This window comes from Protomyctophum bolini (assembly GCF_963924005.1).
Source record: "Protomyctophum bolini genome assembly, chromosome: 5".
Classification (NCBI taxonomy): domain Eukaryota; kingdom Metazoa; phylum Chordata; class Actinopteri; order Myctophiformes; family Myctophidae; genus Protomyctophum; species Protomyctophum bolini.
Window position 1 is genome coordinate 27,173,770 of NC_137866.1, and position 20,143 is coordinate 27,193,912.

A 20,143-nucleotide genomic window follows, 5' to 3' on the forward strand; every position below is an offset into this window, starting at 1 on the left:
TTATTCCCATGTAATTGCTGCAAACATTGTTTTTTTTAATTGTTTTGTTCCACTTTTGCTTTGGCAATGTATGTTTTCTCAATCTCATGCCAATAAAGCCCCTTTTAATTAAATTCAATTGAGAGAGAGAGAGAGAGAGAGAGAGAGAGAGAATTGGAACACACACACACACACACACACACACACACACACACACACACACACACAAGAGAGGCTTCAGGCAGAATTAGAGAGAGAGAGGCGCGTTGTGACGCCAAAATGACAGAACGGGACAAGTGAAGAAGAGTAGGACGGACTGCCAAGCAACACACACTCTCCGCCCCGGGGGGAATGAATGTGCGACCGTTTCACAGAGAGAGAGAGAGAGAGAGATCGCAGCGCGGAGGAGAGGAATACTTCTTTCCCCAAAACGCCTCTGACATTCTTCCCTCAACAGGCGCCGACAGCGGAGCATCAGTTCTCAGTTGAATACCGCGCTGATTAACGCAGAAAGCTGAAGCGAGAGGGGGGAGAGAGAGAGAGAGAACCAAAACGAGGAAGGAAGAGAAACTGAGAAGTGACAAGTGGACAAGTCAAAGAAGAAGCTACATCTTGAACTTCCAAGAAGCGTCTTTGCAGGTTGGTCGATTAATGTATACATTAGCCTATAATACTTCACCATCAATTAATATGCTACAGCCTATTGAATGTTTCAATTAACCATTGTAATTGACCATTTACTTAGGTTGACTTGACTTGACACTGACCGTAAAAAAAACATTCTAATAGCCTAAAAACTGCAATTGTAAACTTATTAACAATGCATCTGATCTATAAAATGTAGGCTATTGATGCCACTCACTCGGCAGCAATTGTGTATAGTAGGATTATGTGGACTGATCGCTTAACCACTTAACCCCAGCATCCCTATTTTGTATTAAAAAAAAGAAATACCAAAAAATGCCGATCTACAAGTTTATAATATTTTAGGCTAATAATGGAATGTGTATGGAAACAATTTAAATAGGATATAACTCTGAGCTAATTTAAACGAGCATTTCATAAACATTAACATAAATAAATGTTGTTGAAATTGAAAACCTCAATATTGCCATAAGGCCATAATTAGGCTAAAGATAAGGAAAACAATAAAGGACTTGTAAAAAATACCAGGTGGTGTCTCTGCACTAAACCTATAAAGGAGCCTACTCAGGATGCGCTGCATGGCATGGGGCTATTTTTACCTCCAGCACGGTGCCATGTGTTAGTGTTACTCACCGTCATTAGAGATGCCTTGATGACATTACATTAGATTACATTATGCACTTGAAATCATGCCAGATAAGTCATCTGCGATGCTGTGGCCATGGGCATGCTGGCTGCCATGGGGGGGTCGTGTGTGTGTGTGTGTGTGTGTGTGTGTGTGTGTGTGGGGGGGGGGGGGGTGGAAATAGTGTTCATTATACGCGTTCCACCAGCCACACAGTGCGTGTTGGGGAGCGCATGCGAGCGGCGCCGTATGCGTGCGCGTGGAGAGAGAGAGCGAGAGAGAGAGAGAGAGAGAGAGAGTCACACTCACTGACCAGTGTGACTGTGTGAGTGACCAACATGAGTGGTGGAGCTTAGCTTGGCACGTGACGTCACCACGTAGCCTAGCTCCCTCCTCCTCCTGATGATAATAAACATTCTTGGGCGCGTGCACCGTGCAGCGCACGCGGTTTTTTATAACGAAGAGATTATCATCATCATATACCGACCAACCGCTGCGTGTGTGCGCGTGTGAATTCTCCATGAATGAATGAGTGAACGAATGACAGTCAGGCAGCGACACACTACACCAGCAGCAACAAAATGAACGCAGTGGCAGCCACCTGCCTGCTCGCCGCCGGCTTCTCCTATCTGTATCTGTACAGCGGCACTGACGTCTTGTCGCTGCTCCGTGTCTATGTTGCAGAGCGGCTTTTCTCCTCCTTCGCCTCCCCCATGCCGGAGCAGGGCGCCCCCCCTCCGCGGAGGAGCCCTCAGGGCGTCCCCTACGACGACCTCCAGCACTTGGTCAACGCCGACGGGCTGCACTTGTTCTGCCGCTACTGGGAGCCGGAGGGTCCGCCGAGGTCAGTCAGACTGTAGTGTTGTTGTGTGTGTGTGTGTGTGTGTGTGTGTGTGTGTGTGTGTGTGTGTGTGTGTGGTATCTGTGTGTAGGCTACACTACAGTGTTGTTGTTGTGAAAGGAAAGAGGGAGGGAGGGTTCCAAAAACACCCCCGAGGCAAACTCACACACCACCATGTGTATGTTTTATCAGTTTGACATTAGGCTGTACAGTATGTATGGTTTTACTTTGATGATGTGATGATAAAATAGCAGCCGTAGATATAGCTACTGTATTGACTGGAACCTGTACCCAGGCTGGCTGTGTCCTATCCTCCTAGTTCATACATAGGCATACTTCAGTGGTTCCCAAACCTTTTCATGTCAAGGACCCCCAAATCGACATTTATTAGTTTGCGGACCACCATTTGGAAAGAGAGGGTCACTTTTACGGCTCTAGCAGCGATTCTGAAAAATATTAATTTCATGGACCCCCAGTTTCACACGCATTAGACTACGGATCCCAATTGAATGGCATTTTTTATCTCTGGGACCCCAATTTATATTGTAAAACCACTGTTAATTTAACTGAGTGTGTACATTACTACATTTGTACACTCAAGAGTTACAGACCCATAAGGGTCCATTTGTATAATTTAGCTGGGGATCCACTGGAACTCCCTCAAGGACCCCACTTTGGGAACCCACTGGTCTACTCCAACATGGTTAATAAAACATCTCACGTGGGCTACTCCCTTAGTTCTAAAGACCGGACGACCCCACCCCAACTCATTCAGCCTGTGATGACATAAATATAAATGGGAGGAACACATTTCTCATCCCATGACTCGGACTCATAAAACTATTAGTGGAGTCCTGAATTGGCCTTCATCTTATTGGGTCATGCAGGGTCATAGACAAAAGAGTCAATGTATGTCAAGAGGCCCCCATGACCTTGCCTCTGTGAATTAAATCTAATGCCAGGGATATGTGGTCCTTTGGTGGGGTCCCCTGAAGGATATTGAGGCACATTTAATAATTAAAGAACTCCGTTATTACTAGTCATCAACAAACTATACTATAAAAATTGTCAAACATTGACCACATTGTCAAATAATGTAAGAAAGAGGCAAACATTGGGGAATTCGCCGGAAATCGCCTCGTACAATAAACAAACTTTAATGCCTCAACTCCTACAATTCAAGTGCTTTCAGGTTCACTTCATATATTATTATTTTGGGGGGCAGCCTGAAAAGGTTGAGAACCACTGTACAATTGGACCACACGGCCTTTGGGAATTATGCTTATCATTTTGCAGTCATTTTTTGACTTTGCGTTTGCCTCCTCTTTATTAGATTTATTTTCTCTTAACAATTTGCGTTATGTGCTGCTGCAACAATATTAAGCATGTCATTACTGTATGTGTGAAGTCGATGCTGCTCTTGGCCAGGTCTGCCTGGGCAAGATCTCAAGCTCACTGGGTCCACCTGGTTTAAATCAAATATATACTGGAGAATAGTATAAGACACCAGAGCCTTGTGCAGGGGTGGGAAACTTTGACGATGGAGAGGGCCACTATATTTCCACACTCACTCCCTAGGGCCATATAATACTGTCGTAGCAAAAATAGCCGATCTACTTGTAGATTTTTGCTATATTCAAATTGAAATCTTGAATTATTTTGGAATCCTGAAAAAAAAATACAGAGGGCCACATTAAGTGAAGGTGGAGGGCGCATGTGGCTGCCAGTTGCCCATGTATGGCCTAGTGTATTGTCTAGCATTCTCTCATCTCTAATAGGGATGTTTTCACCTGTACTTCATGTGCACTTAACCAGTTCAGAATCAGAACACGTCACATTGCAATCCATCTGCTAAACATTTTTGAAATATTTGAAAATGTTCACCTATATGATGCTTGCCATGCCCAAAATAGGGACGCCAGGGTGGAAATGATTAACTCACAGGTCAATTCTGTAGTGTGAAATAAACTCTCATGATTTGACAGTGTATGTTTCTATTGCAGGTAGCTATAGGGGCCCCTCTGTCTCTATAACCTCTTAGTTACCCTAACCTCCCTCATCTTACAACATGTGGCGTGTGAGTGAGGCACAGTAAATGCAACACACACACCTAATAAAACAGAGCTATACAGCCCGCCCTGCATGCCAGGCACGCGTGTTTGCATAAAAGGCACACACAAGAGCACCTTATGTCCACATGTCCAGTTCATACAGAAAGACATATTGTGCACAAACGCATACCTGACCGTTTGCTGCAGAGAGAGTACGACTGTACGAGAAAGAAAGAGATAATAACAGAGCTTGTATTACAGTACATACTGTATATGTTTGCATAAAGGCACAGCATACATACTATAGCACCGTATGTACACGCATCATGCCCCCAGAAAACATCTGGATTCAAGTTTTAGCTGACACACATACACGTACTACAAATGCACACACACACACACACACACACACACACACACACACACACACACACACACACACGCATGTACAGTGTGTTTTTTCTCTGTATTTTTCTCATAAATCATACCACGGCATGTGTGCGTGTGTTTATCTTCCTGTGCATGTGGAAGTGAGCTTTGTGGGTGATTCCAGTTTTGCGTATCTGTTGATGTCCAATGTCCATGCGTACTTACAATGTGTGTGTGAGTTTTCATATGGGTGTGTGATTTTTTCATATGGGTGATTGGGTGTGTGATTTTTTCATATGGGTGATTGGGTGTGTGATTGCTACTATCACCTGCAAGAGGATTTACATCTTGTGTAAGCCTATAAATGCAGCTTTTTGTTTTATATGTCTGCTCTAATGGACTCTTGAGTCTGACACTAAAGTTGAACTTTTCACCTGAGCTGACTGGTGGTGACAGGTCTTTTTAAGACGCACAACCACAACCACTCCGAAACAGGCCAACCAAAAAGCAGCTTACAGGAAAACAGGTGCCACACACACGTGTGTGTGTGTGTGTGTGTGTGTGTGTGTGTGTCGCAGATGTTTTTGTCGCAGATTTTAGATCCTAGACGTTGACAAAAGCTTACACGTATGAGAGTTTTACTGCTTGGAGGGGACCACCCTGCAGGCTTATGTTGTTTGAACCCATTGTGCTTAAGGAGCTTTGAATCAAAGCACCCATGAAATGGCATATGTTATGTTAGGCTTCACGGTATGTTATTCACCTGTGTCTTGTTCAGCTATAGTGTAATCAATGTTATGTTATACTAACACCAGTAAGACGCCCTGAGGGCCAGAAGCAACCGGGCGAGGTCGCATGCATGCATCCGCCTGGGTGACGGCAGACTGCTGGGCGAGCGCTGGCGCTTTGGCATGGGGGGGTCAGATCAACATATGGAATGACTTCTGTACTGGCCATATATGGAGCGTGTCTTGAGTGTACAAGGTTTGATGAGGTCAGATCAACATATGGAATGTCAGAACAGGTCAGCTCCATATATGGAGATCTAAGGGCAGATTCATACTCCTATTTTAGAGCCGAATAAAAGTCGGTTCGGCTCTGTAGAGCCTACAATGTGACGTACCGTCCTAAAGTCGCCTCTTCGGTGCTACTGACGAGCCAAAATCATTTCGGCACTACAGCGCCGAAACAGCGGTAAAATAAGAGTATGAATCGGCCCTAAGGGTTGGAGTTTGAGGTCAGATGTAGAGTTGCTGGCCGGCTCCATATATGCAGATATGGTGATCTAAGGGTCTTCATGTCTGTCACGCGATGTCACGAGGTATGACCATATATGGAGGCGTGATGTCATGAGGCGTGACCATAATGGAGACGTGATGTCACGAGGCGTGGGTGACTAAGTAACTAACGGATGGACGGGAGATGCAGGTTTTCATATACGTGTAGTAAATGCAACCTACTGTCGCAATACCATGAAATAGTGTTACACTGTATTATGTTGCATAACATTGTGCAAGCATTGAATTCCCCAGCAGGGAGTAAATAGCTTCTTCCAGTCCAAATACCTTGTTATGTCAGCCGTCATAACAGCAGACTAGCTTTCTGTGAAACCAAGTAAACAAACTTCAAACACTGTCGTCTGTTTGTGCACGTTCGCTTATCTGTTACTGTATGCCCGTTGGTGTTCCAGTCGTGAATGGAATTCTCTTAACACAAAACCACACAGATTTTTCTTACCATGGTCTCTCTCTGTGGTCTAAGTGGTTGGACTCTCAGATTGGAGGTTATTGTTGTACATAATTCATTTTAAATCAGGTCTTCATGAAATCTGTTCGGGCCCCTCTGGCCTTCATCTACCTGTTTTCTGAATGGTGTTAATGTATCTACCCCACCTGAATGAGATTTACTGTAGAATTAGATTTAGTAGTCGTCTGTTCTCACTGCTGTACTAGCAACTACATCGGATTCAGATGTCACCAGACATAATTACGGATAGAGAGAGATCGAAACGTGAAATGCAACAGCTCTTCTTGCTCGCTCATTTTGAGTCCTAAAGAGTATGAGTGAAATCACTAAAATGCCATGATTGTATTTTTGATCCGGCTCAACCCCACATTATCCTCATTCATTCAAGTCACATTAGCATTTTAATGTATTTTGTGATGAGTAAACACGAACAGTAACAGTAAGGATTATGTGATGTGGCTTGTGTGCACTGAGCACCTACAATGGAAATTATAACGGTGTGATATATTAAAATCAGACACGTTTTAAGTTCAAAAAGGGAAAGCATTGTAAAATGCATTTGTAGAATTCCTCTAGAGTAGTAAATGTCAATATTTTGTCTACAGTAAATATTAATTTCCTCGTGTCCATTGGATTTAGATCATGTCACAAGAAATATGGATAGAGAGAGAGATTGAGACGTGAAATGCAACAACTCTTCCTGCTCGCTCATTTTGAGTCATAAAGAGTTTGAGTGAAATGACTAAAATGTCATCATTGTGTTTTGATCCGGCTCAACCCCACATTATACTCACTCAAGTCACATTAGCATGGGCGGGAACCCCTTTTGGTGTTTTAAGCATTGTGTTATTCTTTAGCTATTGAAAAATAGAGCTTGTAGATCTGCTATTTTTGAAAAATCGTGAAAATGTAGTGCAAATCTTTGAATATATATTATTTCAGAGCGAATGTTTTTAACTCAAATCTTTGCTTCTGGAGGGGTCCCTGGAACAACATATTTTCAGATGGGGGTCAGAGGCCAAATACATGTAATCTTGGGGGTCTTTTAGGATTTTTAGAAGACATTTGTAGAATCGTTACCAGGTCTAAATGGGTTAATTTATTTACATACAGTCTGGAAAACAGAAGCTCTGATCGTTTCGTCTTTACAGTCTGGCAAATGTATTAAAAAAAAATCATCTAAGCATATATAGCTTGCTGCTTAGCATTGATTGAAATGTGTATTTGAATAAAGCAATTTTAAAAACAATATAAACAGAAATGTCATAATAACAAGCAGTACACAAATAATAAAAAAGCATATTCAAAAGGAGTGAGAAGAAGCATGGATTATTGCTCCCACCCTCTTTCCATTAATTGTTAATTCATTACTATTCAATTTTTTGCAATTTTTTTTTTTTAGCTTTTTCTGCCTTTATTGATAGGTTGAAAGTAGATTGACAGGAAACGGGGAGGGAGATGGGTGGGAAGACACGCGGCAAAGGCCGTCGGCATCAGGAGTCGAACCCGTGGCATGCCGTCAGGCCGGCTCAGCAGCATAGGTGCCCAAGAAGACGGTTGAGCTAACCATCTGGGCCGAAAACCACTAGTTTAGCAACCCAGCTAGCTCTTCTCTGGGAGAGCACCGAGGCTCAGCATCATAGACATGTTTTCTCATGCCAATAAAGCTCTTTTTGGAGTTAATTGATAAATCCCGGAAAAGATGCGCTATGATTGGCCAGTAGTCACTTGAGTGGCAGCGACGCAGCATGCCTTCCGCACATAGATGCCAATGATGCATCTATGCTCAGCACAGCTGGTTTTTATGTTTGATTAGGCATTCCATCATGCTCGTTTAAGCATGGCTAGATGGCTATTTCAACCAATCAGATTGCTTCCTGGAAACGACCTGTTGTATAATGCTTATTTTTAAATGTCATGCTGGGCAGAATATGGGCGGACCCGCAAGAAATTGCTTCCGTAACTTTTGTTGGTGAGACAGACAGTGCTGATTTCTATGAGTCATATCAGCATGTGGCCCGGACTGGAGTCTGGGAGATGAGATATAATCATTTGAGCACACCAGAATATTAAGTATAACTAGGAAACAGAGAGCCATGAAATAACAAACATGGAATGAGCAATAACTGCACAGTAAAGACTAAAACAAATTACTTGTAATGTAGGCTATTGTTGTACAGAGTTTGGATTGTATATTGTTTAATGGCATTGAATTCTAATCTGGTTCGTTAGCGTAGGACTGAGGCCCATTCTAATCTGGTTCGTTAGCGTAGGACTGAGGCCCATTCTAATCTGGTTCGTTAGCGTAGGACTGAGGCCCATTCTAATCTGGTTCGTTATAGCGTAGGACTGAGGCCCATTCTAATCTGGTTCGTTATAGCGTAGGACTGAGGCCCATTCTAAAAAACGCCTTATTAAGCCTGACCTATGTTTTATGAAAAAATGTATGAATAAAATAAAATCAAAATGACAAAAATGTTATGTTGCTAACTTGCTATACTGTACATAGCAACAAGAGCCTCAAAAGGGGTTCCCATCCTGAATGGTTTAATCCCATGTGAATACACTAAAATAAAGAAATCATGTCGATTGCCATCACATACAGGCAGAGTGAGTTTAGTTTCAGATTTTAACTGAAACACACGCGCTATTTAACAGCTGCTCTTTCCATAATACACTGAAAGACAAGTTTAATCCAATTGATTGAAACCAGTTAATTCAACTGTGATCCATTATTTAATTTGCACAATCTGTTATTTAATGCCCTTTTGTCACAGAGAAATGTCAACGCATGCCTACAGTTGATTGAGACATTGCGGTCTAAATATTATGCACATGATACGGTACAATCTACGATTGAAAGCGCTAGGCTTGTGAGCAAATCAATAACTGATTTATTAATGATCTGATCGTTCTGATCAGATCATTAATAAATTACTGTGGTACAAGTACTACTCGCTTGACAGAAGTTCAAGTCAAACACAAATGGTACTGTAACAGTAAAATGGATTATGTGAAGTGGCTTGTGGCTTGTGAGTACCTATAAGGAAATGATAATGATAACGGAGTGATAAAGTAGAAATGGAAAGCATTGTAAAATGCATTCGTAGAATTCCTCTAGGACTAGAGTCTAGTAAATGTCAATATTTTGACTGTAATTATTAATTTCCTCGTATCCAGTGATCATGTCTGTCTGGTTATAACGGGGTCAAAGGTCAGGTGCTTCTGAAAGCTTCCCGTGCGTTCGATGGAACTGGGAAGTACGTAGGTGAAAGGTATGTGGTTTGGGAGGAGGGGTCACTCCAATGATTGACAGATCTGTCAATAGATAAGCCAGCACACACACACACACACACACACACACACACACACACACACACACACACACACACACAGAGAAATGGAGAGATTGATTTTCTGTTGGGTTGTGAACCCACATTGGGATGTGTTTGTACATGCACGCACGCACGTCGCACGCACACTCACTCACTCAAATGAGCTCTAAAGAACCATAACAGTGTCCTCTCTGGTTTGCTATGTACAGTACAACAGTATAATACAACTGTTTGTATACATAATCTGAAAAACAAACAGTGCTCAGTGCTCACCGTCTGCGTCTCTAACACTCTCACGCACGCATGCACGCATGCACGCATGCACGCACACTTTCCTAGGATGCATTAAGTGCTTTTCACATGCGAAGCAACTTACCCCGCCTAGTAGTAAGTCATTGAGAAGTGGGCATTCAGGCATAGGTACATTCCTATGAAATTGCCCATGCACCTGTGTCAAGAGTTTGAGGAGTGCAGTGCGGCCTCACCGATCCAAGTGAGATCGCAGGCGTTGTGGCATCTTAAGTAGGTCATGGCAGTATTGATGTTTTTGCCGATGTTTCTGGATTAGGCATTTTCCTTCCCGAACAAGGTCAGCTCGTGCTCTCTTTCTGTTTTTAGAATCTCTCATTTCCCTCTTTCTCTCTGCCAGTCGCTCCACCCCTTCATCTGTCACTGTTGGTGGTTATTTGAAAATGATATGGATATGTTTGACATTTGATATAATGGGCCCTGTACTCATTGACATTGTTGTTAGAACCAGTGTTTCTCCTATTGACGGATTATATGCATCATGACCAGTCACCACAGTATGATGTTTAGTATAGGTGGCCGCGAATTGGCCAAAAAAACACAAAAAAAACATCAAAGTGCACACACACAATCAGCTTATGTCTATAGGCTAGGGGAAACGCTGAGAACATTTCTACTGATCTGAGTAAATTAGGCTGTGTGAACCCTTGTCATTTTTCCACTGCTTCAGTCATTACAAGGGTAGATGTCCATGGAAGAGGTCAGCGACGGGTAAAGCAGGAGTTCTAAGCTCTGAGAAATTTGAGACCCGGATTAGGCAAATGAGGGTGAAACTCACCGTTAAGATGGTGAGAGTTTGATGTGATGTTATCCTGTTACATACATAACATCACATCATGTTCTTACACTAGTAGTTCCTTACTGTCAACTTTCCAGAGTTGAGCTTGGACATTTGAAATGAATAATTTACATATTTAACTTTGCTTGTTATGGTATCACACTGTTCTCTTGGTCTAGCCAGGGGGTGAGTTTAGCTCCTTGGCCTGAGGGCCCTTTACTTGTTCAATGACCTCAGTGCAATGTGGTGATTTCTTTGTTGGCTGACCTGAGAGTTGTTGGCTGACCTGCCACAGCCAGGGGCTGGTCACTCTCCCAGCCCAAGTCCTGTTACTACTTGTAAGATATATTGAATTAAGGGACTGTGAGAGACATGTGGGAGGCTGTTATGGAAGGATGGGCTGAGTGAGAGGACACAATTTTAGCATTCATAGTTTCCATATCAAGCCTCTAAAACTGCATTTAGTGCCACCCTCTGTCTCCCTTAGTCTCTCTTCCATTCTGGAAACCACAGTCTTGTTCTTGTTCATCATTATTCTATCATCTGGCTCGCTACTCCTCACACAAGTCCTCAATCAAGGAGTCATACTGTATGTCAAATCAACCGGCTTTGATCGTGAATAGTGTGCTTGTTGTCGCTTGTTGTCTTGACGGAACATGATGTATTTTAGTAGCGACATTGATCAAACTCAACGTAGCACCAAAAGCAACTGTATTACTGCAGAAATATTATTCTTGGACCAGTTTCATCTAATTGGTTACAGTACATCTATCTACTGTATGAACATGCGAACAAGCACACATTTGAATTGCATGTTCCAATGTCCCTAAACAGCACCTATCGAGTTTCATTTCCTCCTTTGCGCTTCTGCCTGTTCGCACACTTTACTTCCTGTTTTATCACATGATCACTCATGCTTGCTCTCTGACTGTCACACCTATAGTCTCTCTCTCTCTCTCTCTCTCTCTCTCTCTCTGTCATACTGCATATACCAGTATAGCTTATTTATGTGCCAGGATCTTACTTTTATTTGTCTCATCTCATTGCTTTGCTCCATCATGCAAATGCATTTTTCTCTTTAACTGACTTGTCTGCTCTCACCCTCTGTCTGTCTGTCTGTCTGTCTCATTTTCTTTCACATGATGTATCACTCCTTTTCTTAGTATCTCTCTCTTACTGTCAGATTCAACATTTTGGAGCATTTCTCTCCGACTCTCACTCTCATACTTGTCATTCACACACGCACACATGCACGCACGCGCAGTCGCGCACACACGCACGCATACACACATATCCATATGCAGCTCTCAAACGTATTCAAGTACAGAGTGTACGGTACTGTACATGAGCATTGAGCATACACACCAGGTCTCCTGGGCAGCCCTTCAAAGAAAGCACATAATCTCTCTCTTTCTCTCTCACTCCCACTATCAATACACACACACACACACACAGTGGGGTGTACTTCAAAGAGTGTCCATCTCTCTCTGTCTCTTTACACACACACACACACACACACACACACACACACACACACACACACACACACACACACACACACACACACACACACACACACACACACACACACACACACACACACACACACACACACACACACAGTGGGAGGAGAAACACTGACCATGCACTTCTGAACGGCTAAGTCTAGTAATCACATTAACATGCCTAGTTCTGGACCACTGGCTGCCTGCTCTGAATACCCCCCCCCCCCCTCCCCATCAAGTCGGTACATGACTGGGGGGGGGGGTGGGGGAGAGAAAGGACAACTTTATTAGAAAACAACAATTAAAAGAGTAAAACCAATAGTATTCACTTTAAAAAACATTTGGATATTTCTATTTGATCTACTTAGGCTTATGTGAACACCCCAGACCAGTTTTTAAGGTGCTCGATGCAGTATTTATTTGATATTCATTTTAGCTGCCCCGTCCCCTTCCTCTACAAACAAAACTTTGAACCATACCCATCCTTTTCTCTGGTGGTGACTGATATACGGCTCCATTTCCCCATTTCCTTTCAGAGACTTCTAGCAGACGGCAGATAAAACACTTATGTGTACTGTATGTAACATATGGTAAAAGAGTAGGTCACAGTGATTGTTTGACTTTGTACCAGAGAATAAATCTTCCTTGTTATGACGTGTGTAAGCACACCACTTAGGACGGTGGTTAAGTCACTGAACTGAGTCCAAAAAATAAGTGATATTTCCTTTTCATCTGTCACAGTCTGTGGAACATTACCTGCAGTGCAGCACATACAGAACTCCAATTGGATGAAATTCCTTGGATGAAAACATCCCTTTCAATGCCAATAAAAATGTACCGGCATATTTGGACTAAATAAGCATGTAAGTGCCATGTCAAAGACACATCCATCACACTGAGATTTCTCCTCTCAGTGGAAGGCATAATGTGACCTGTGCATAACGACCTGTGTGAGTCTCCCAAGAGGTGATTCCATCCCAAGAGGTTATGAAGTGTACAAGCAGATGGCCATTTACAAGGGCATAAAGAGCTGCCTGTCCCCCTTATTACCACGCTTTTTACCTGTAGGTAAACGCGCTGCAGATCAAAATTGTGTGAAACTAGTACATTTTCTGTTCACCAACCCCACATAAAGTAGAGCCATTTATGTGGATAGACTCACAAATTAAAGAGAAGAAATTGCGAAAAAGTGAAAGGTTTCGGATGGGCTTTTTGCCCACATTAGCGGTTCGGGCCGCTAAGCCAAGGGTTCCCAAAGTGGGGTACGCGGCGCATAGCCAGGGGGTCCGCAAAATAATTCAGATTTCTTTTTTTTTGTCAGTGAATTATGGTATATGTGAGCTTACCATAATCACAGCAATCCTTAATCATATTCCACGGACTCCATGCAGTCACTTTCAGTTAGTGTCTGTGACTGTGACCAGCTGATGGTCGTTGATGCTTAATTGATGCACCAAGGAAGGCAATTATGTTTCTGCACTATCAAATATGTCTACATCTATTCTAAGATAGCATCTTAACCCATTTAGGCCTAAGGCCGATTCTAAAAACGCCTCTAAATCCTGACCTAAGGTTTCTGAAAAACAAATATTTATATAGCAGCATCAAAAAAATTACATTTTTGAATACTGTACATACTGTACAGAACCCAAATATGGGTGCCCGGCCTGAGGGGGTAAGATACCAATAGGGGTTCCCGCCCAGAAATGCTGTGAAAATGTGTTGTGACTTTGATTGAAAAGTTTTAATACAAATTGTTCCAATGGCATCTAAATTTAAGGTTGCAAATATGCTTATCGGTGTTGCGAGGATGAGGGGGTACCTGGAAAAAAATCCTCCCCAAGGGGAACCTGGGCCAAAAAAGTTTGCGAACCCCTGCGCTAAGTGACCCTCACATCTCAAGTTGAACCCCTGCGCTAAGTGACCCTCACATCTCAAGTTGAACCCCTGCGCTAAGTGACCCTCACATCTCAAGTTGAACCCCTGCGCTAAGTGACCCTCACATCTCAAGTTGAACCCCTGCGCTAAGTGACCCTCACATCTCAAGTTGAACCCCTGCGCTAAGTGACCCTCACATCTCAAGTTGAACCCCTGCGCTAAGTGACCCTCACATCTCAAGTTGAACCCCTGCGCTAAGTGACCCTCACATCTCAAGTTGAACCCCTGCGCTAAGTGACCCTCACATCTCAAGACATGGCCCTCACACCTACGTTGCACCACCGATCCAACCAATATTATGTCTGAGTCATAGAGGCAGGGGCACGTCATCGTCAGAGGTTGATGAGGGCTCATGTGATCATAGTGAGAGATCATAGTGTCGGGGGCTTTGTCTGAGTACCCGTTGTACCAGTCTGTCTGTGTCCCTTGTGTGTTCACATGGCACATATCTGTAATGTGTCTGTCTAGCTTTAAAACTCACTTGTAGCAACACGTGGCTTGTGAAAAAGTACACGACAAAAACATCGGCACCAGTAGTCAGTTCCTGGTGTAAGTTCCTTGTACAGTATGTCAATTAGAATAACATTCATGGGGGGAAAAGAAGAACATTTTCACTATGTCTTTTTATTCCCAGAATAGGAATGCTAATTCATCTTTTAAACAAATGTACAAATGGACCCTTAAGGATTTTCTTTTACTGTGTGGTGTCCAAGTGGCTGTACCAGTTACCATATTGGCACCCACCATGTCATGTGGTGGAATTAAGCTTATGACCCGTGTGTGTCACATGGCATGTCCCCGCTGAGTGGGCCCTCCAGAGCCATAGAGTTACGACAGAGTTACAACAACTCCGTTCACCAGTCTCTTCTATTGGCGAAAAGTGACACCGGAAGTTTACGGAATGCATTGGAGTCTATGGGTTCGCGCGAGTACATGAACCACGTGACCGGGTAGTTTTCTGCCCCCTCAATGTCGTAACTCTGTCTTACTCTATGGCTCTGGGCCCCTCCATGCTGTCCCACTCCACTGTTAACCTCGCGTAACCAGACTTTCCACACAGAATAAAACCTTGTTTTCATTCCAAACTGACGAGTGTGATCCGGATCTAGGCCCCTCACGCCCGCAGCCCCGCACCTACTCTAGAATTCCATAAAGTGGATTCCAGTAGTGGTTTCTTTTCCGGCTGGCACGGCGTTGTTTTTGCAGCATGTTTTACCAATCGATTATAATACCAGACAAAACGATTATACCAAACTAAACATGTCATCATGCCCTGGCCGAGGGGTTTCCGCTGTGGTTTCTGCGGGTCGGAATTCTGCTAAAAACAATTTGATCCCAGTCTGGTCCACTGTGCTGAGTGTGCTCTCTCTCTCTCTCTCTCTCTCTCTCTCTCTCTCTTTCTCTTTCTCTTTCTCTTTCTCTTTCTCTTTCTCTTTCTCTTTCTCTTTCTCTTTCTCTTTCTCTTTCTCTCTCTCTCTCTCTCTCTCTCTCTCTCTCTCTCTCTCTCTCTCTCTCTCTCTCTCAGTAAAGCAGAGATAATTAATGATGACTGATGAAGACCGCAAGGTGGAAACGTTAGTCTTTTGTATACTCAGCACCTACATAAAAGGCTATAAATGTCCGTGCTGCTACAGTCTCTTCTCCTTCTGCAAGAGATAATTAATCCTTAAGACAATGCTTGGGAAATAACTCATTAACATAGTAGTAACAACGTAGTGCATAACACACAAATGAGTTTTCAGAGAAATGCAGGTCGTCTTTTGTTCCACTATATGGAAGGCACTTAATGTAGGAGGCTAGGGGCCTCTGCATGGTGCTTGGCACCGTGAGGGAGTTGAATTAAGCATGGGAGTGTCCATTCAGCATCTTGTTAAAGGGATTAACGTCTTGGCTTGGTTTTAGGTTCTGCAGTATGGCTTTGGCTCTGGCTAGGAGTTCTATGCCCCCAAAACAACGTACCCGCGCGTTTGTGCATGCGTGCGTGTGTGTGTGCGTGTGGTTCTTTCTGCTGTTATGGTATTTGGGGATGGGTTGTAATAGAATGGCTGTTTGCCGCAGCTTTCTTGGAGAGGAAAACATCCTGGGAGATGGACTGGTTTCCAGTTCCCATGGTGGGGGAGGGGGGGGGGGGGGGGTGGAGAGAGTTAATGAGAGGGATAGGGAGAAAGGGAAAAAGAGGACGAAGGAAGTTCGGGAGCAAAAACAGATAGTTGTAATAATTAGAGCAAAGAGAGAGAGGGAAAACAAGTCAGAGAGAGAAAGTTGTCTGATTGAGAGAGAGAGAGAGAGAGAGAGAGAGAGAGAGAATGATGCGTGTTATGAAAGAAAGAATGATGGAGAGGGAGATGTATGGAGAGTGAAGAGATTGGTATGAGAGAGACTGAAAGAAGTAATGAGAAAGCTAGAGAGAGAGGGGGGGAAGTTAAGGAAAGACGGATATTGAGAAAGACCAGTTAAACTAGAGCTGAAATTAGCCTGGTCACACTAAGTCAGTAGCCCCAGGCTGTGTCCCACACAGTGTTCCTTATACATCCACTGAGATTGGCTCATAGAAGTTCTACTGACCCTTTACATGTACCATCACTGTCACACAAAGACAGTCTTTCACACACACACACACACACACACACACACACACACACACACACACACACACACACACACACACACACACACACACACACACACACACGCACGCACAGTCGCACACACAAATGCATGCATGCGTGCGCACACACACACACACACACACACACATGCACGCGCACGCACACACACACACACACACACACACACACACACACACACACATGCACACACACAACGCACCAACGCAGGCTGTCTCCATGTGTGGAGACAGCCTGAGCCACAGTCTCTGGATGAGAGAGAGAGAGAGAGAGAGGAAGGGGACCGGGAACATAATGATTTACTAATGAAGCTTGATAATAAACAGCTACTCTCCTTATTTTTCTCTCAGGCTCCTATCTCTCTCTCTCTCTCTTTCTCTATCTCTCTCTCTCTCTCTCTCTCTCTCATCCTGTATCAACGCTCCTTTCTGAATACATTGAGGCTAATGGTCTTCCAGTGATGATTGGAGCTTTTAGCCATCTCCAGAAGGCTTTGTGTTGCACAAATAAACTACAGAGGGTTCGGCACGTTTAGTGAATCTACACTCACATTGCATTTTTAGTGTGTGTGTGTGTGTGTGTGTGTGTGTGCGTGCGTGTGTGTGCACACACGCGCGCGCAGACACGCACGCTGAGGAGTGTGAGTGTTGAAGTACATCCACCACTGCACAGTAACATCCTCACTGTTCACTTCAATGAGAGAGTGACCCAAGTGGGTTCATTTTGGGTTACATGAACACAAACATGTAACAACAGTTAAATGATCACTGAATATTTTACCTTGTTGATTTAAGCAATATTACTCGAGAGTGAGGGTGTGGTTTAACGTGATTATTGCCACGACAGTGATGCGGTCAGTAACGAGGCGTAGTCGAGTTCCGCAAGCATCACTGAAGTCATTTAATCCAAAATTAATAGTATTTCTTTTATTTACCGTTCGTTAGCTCTTTTTAGCATCCGTGGCTAGCCTCCGGTGGCACCCATGGTGTGACGTCATCGAATATCCAAAATCTCCTCTTACACACGCACGGCACGCGATCTAAACCATCTTTAGGGGCTCAGATTGAGATAAAGAACTATATGTTTACAGCTTAATAAAACTTTAATCTGATATCTAAAAAAACATTCTTGGACTGCAGCGCCGCACACCACACAATTACTTCCAGTTCAACTAGGCTCAAAGAGTATATCAATAAGTGTCAGGGCTGAAATGTAAATATGAAATAAATGCTTAAACATGTACGTAGCTAGGTGTAATGTTAGAGACCACAGAAGTGAACATTTCAAGCCTGTTTTCTCAACTCGCTGTTTTCTGCAAGGCATTACTCTACAACAGGGTTCCCCAATAGGCGGCCTGTGGGCCATTTGTGGCCCCTGGAAGAATTTCCAAAAAATCTGGGTCCCCCAGATATAAATGGCATTAAATGGGGGTCAGTAGCCTATGCATGTCAAACTGGGCATCCTTTTCAAGTGGGGTCTTGCCCTGAAAGACCTCGACCTCGCTCATGCGGACTCGGCCCCCAGCCTGGTACCGTAGTCAAAATATGGCCCTTGAGGAAAATTAATTGGGGAAGCCTGCTCTACAATCTCCAAAACTGGTGGGTCAAACTGAACAACCAATAGGTCAATTTGAAGCTATGATTCCCTGCTTTCATATGACATGAAAAAAAAAACGAAAATTCAAAAAAATCCAATGGCAGTCCCTCATTCAAATCTAGTCACATATGGTAAAGACGGCCTGTCTATTCCAGTTTTCTGGCAACAGGTCTGAGTTTAGCCGCCAGGTGGCGCCATGTAATCGGTTAATAAAAAGAAAATACATTTGGTACCGCTGATGTCAGTTGTCATTTCTGTAGGGGTCTGATAGCTGATATCAATCAGTTCAGCAGGGTTGTCTGATAGTAATCTCACAGAGAGTGTTGGATGGGTTCTGCTCAAACCAAAGGCAACACTGCATGGCTGCATTTTGTGGCTTTTAAATGTCAAAGATAATAACGTAGCGTTTTAGCTTTCATATGAGCAAAAGGAATTCGCACCTGCAAATGGTTGGAAATCATTGGTTGGAGTAAGTGTTGGAACTGTAAAATTTGTCAATTACCGTATACAATATGTAGTGCAGTTTAGTTTTCTTATGTGATATTGGATTAAAAATAAAAAATATATATTTTTTTATTATATATAATACATTTGTTTAACCCATTTAGACCAGACACTAGATTCAACAAAATGTATTCTAGATCATGAAAGTTTTCTGAAAATCCTATATATGTTTATATGCCAGTGGTGCTCAACCTTTTCCATGTCAAGGACCAGCAGAATTATCATCTGTATTTGGCCACGGACCCTCATCTGAAATATGTATACGTATATGTATCTAAAACACCAAAAGGGGTTCCCGAACAAAATGTATTTGCATGTCCTTCCCTCTCTCTACTGTCACGTCTAAATAGTAACAACATAAATTAAGTGAAAACATTTGGTACCACTGATGTCGCATGTCAGTTCTGTAGGGGTCTGATAGCTTATATCAGCAAGGGTCTGATTAGTAATCTCACAGACAGTGTTTAGCTTGGACCACCATATGTGAAGGCAACCCGGCAATGGCTGCATTTGTTGGCATTTAAATGTCAAAGATAACAACGTAGCGTTTAAGGTTTCATATGAGCAAAATAAATTGCACCTGTAAATGGTTGGGAATCACTGGACTTGTAGGACCGTATAGCAGGCAGCAAGCAATCGTATACTGTACATCACACAACTTCCTGTGCTTTTGTCAAGCCAGGACATAAACGTCAGTTATTACTTATTATTATTACGCATTCTTAGTTTCACTTTCACCACTCCTCCCCTTGGTTTCAGTAGACTAACATCTATGTCTAAAGCAGTGGTTTTCAACCATTTTGATACCAGGGCCACGGACCACCATCTGATGAGGTTTCAGCCCCAAAACTAAAGATTTGTTTTGTTTTAGTCCACAATTCCATGACGTATTTTAGGAGAGCTGGCAAACGTTGATCAAAATAACAATTCTTCTACATTTTTTTATTCTGTAGAATCTTGAAAATGAAGTAATTCAGATGTAGGCCTATAACAATGATTTAACTCCTGGGAGCGTAAAATGAAACTTACCATTTCGTATCATTTTACACTCAAGAGTTAAAGATCTATAAGGGTCCACTTGGTTACCAACTCTCCATCATTTAGCTGGGGACCACCTGGAACCCTCTCAAGGACCACTGGTGGTCCCCGGACCACTGGTTGAAAGGGGTAACCCTGACAATTATATATTTGTTTTTTCACCCAAAAGGGTCACAAAAAGCAGGAGCAGTAATATTACTAGAGAGTCAAACCGCGACCTGGAGAGTCACCTGATACCTGATAGGCTTCGTACACAC

The 20,143-nt window shown here is 43.1% G+C and overlaps 1 protein-coding gene across 2 annotated transcripts in view; it reads left to right on the forward strand.

The window, feature by feature from the left end:
- The first annotated feature begins 257 nt into the window (after window positions 1-257).
- The window catches only part of mgll (monoglyceride lipase), a 48,509-nt gene continuing 28,623 nt past the window's right edge, over window positions 258-20,143 (forward strand). The window contains exons 1-2 of one of the 2 annotated variants that reach the window (XM_080764068.1): window positions 258-618; window positions 1,934-2,093. In XM_080764068.1, coding sequence (XP_080620194.1) covers window positions 1,963-2,093 — 131 coding nt within the window. In that variant the 5' untranslated portion in view covers window positions 258-618; window positions 1,934-1,962. Of the gene's footprint in view, window positions 619-1,716; window positions 2,094-20,143 lie in introns of those variants that run through there. The other variant, XM_080764067.1, reaches the window with a different exon arrangement.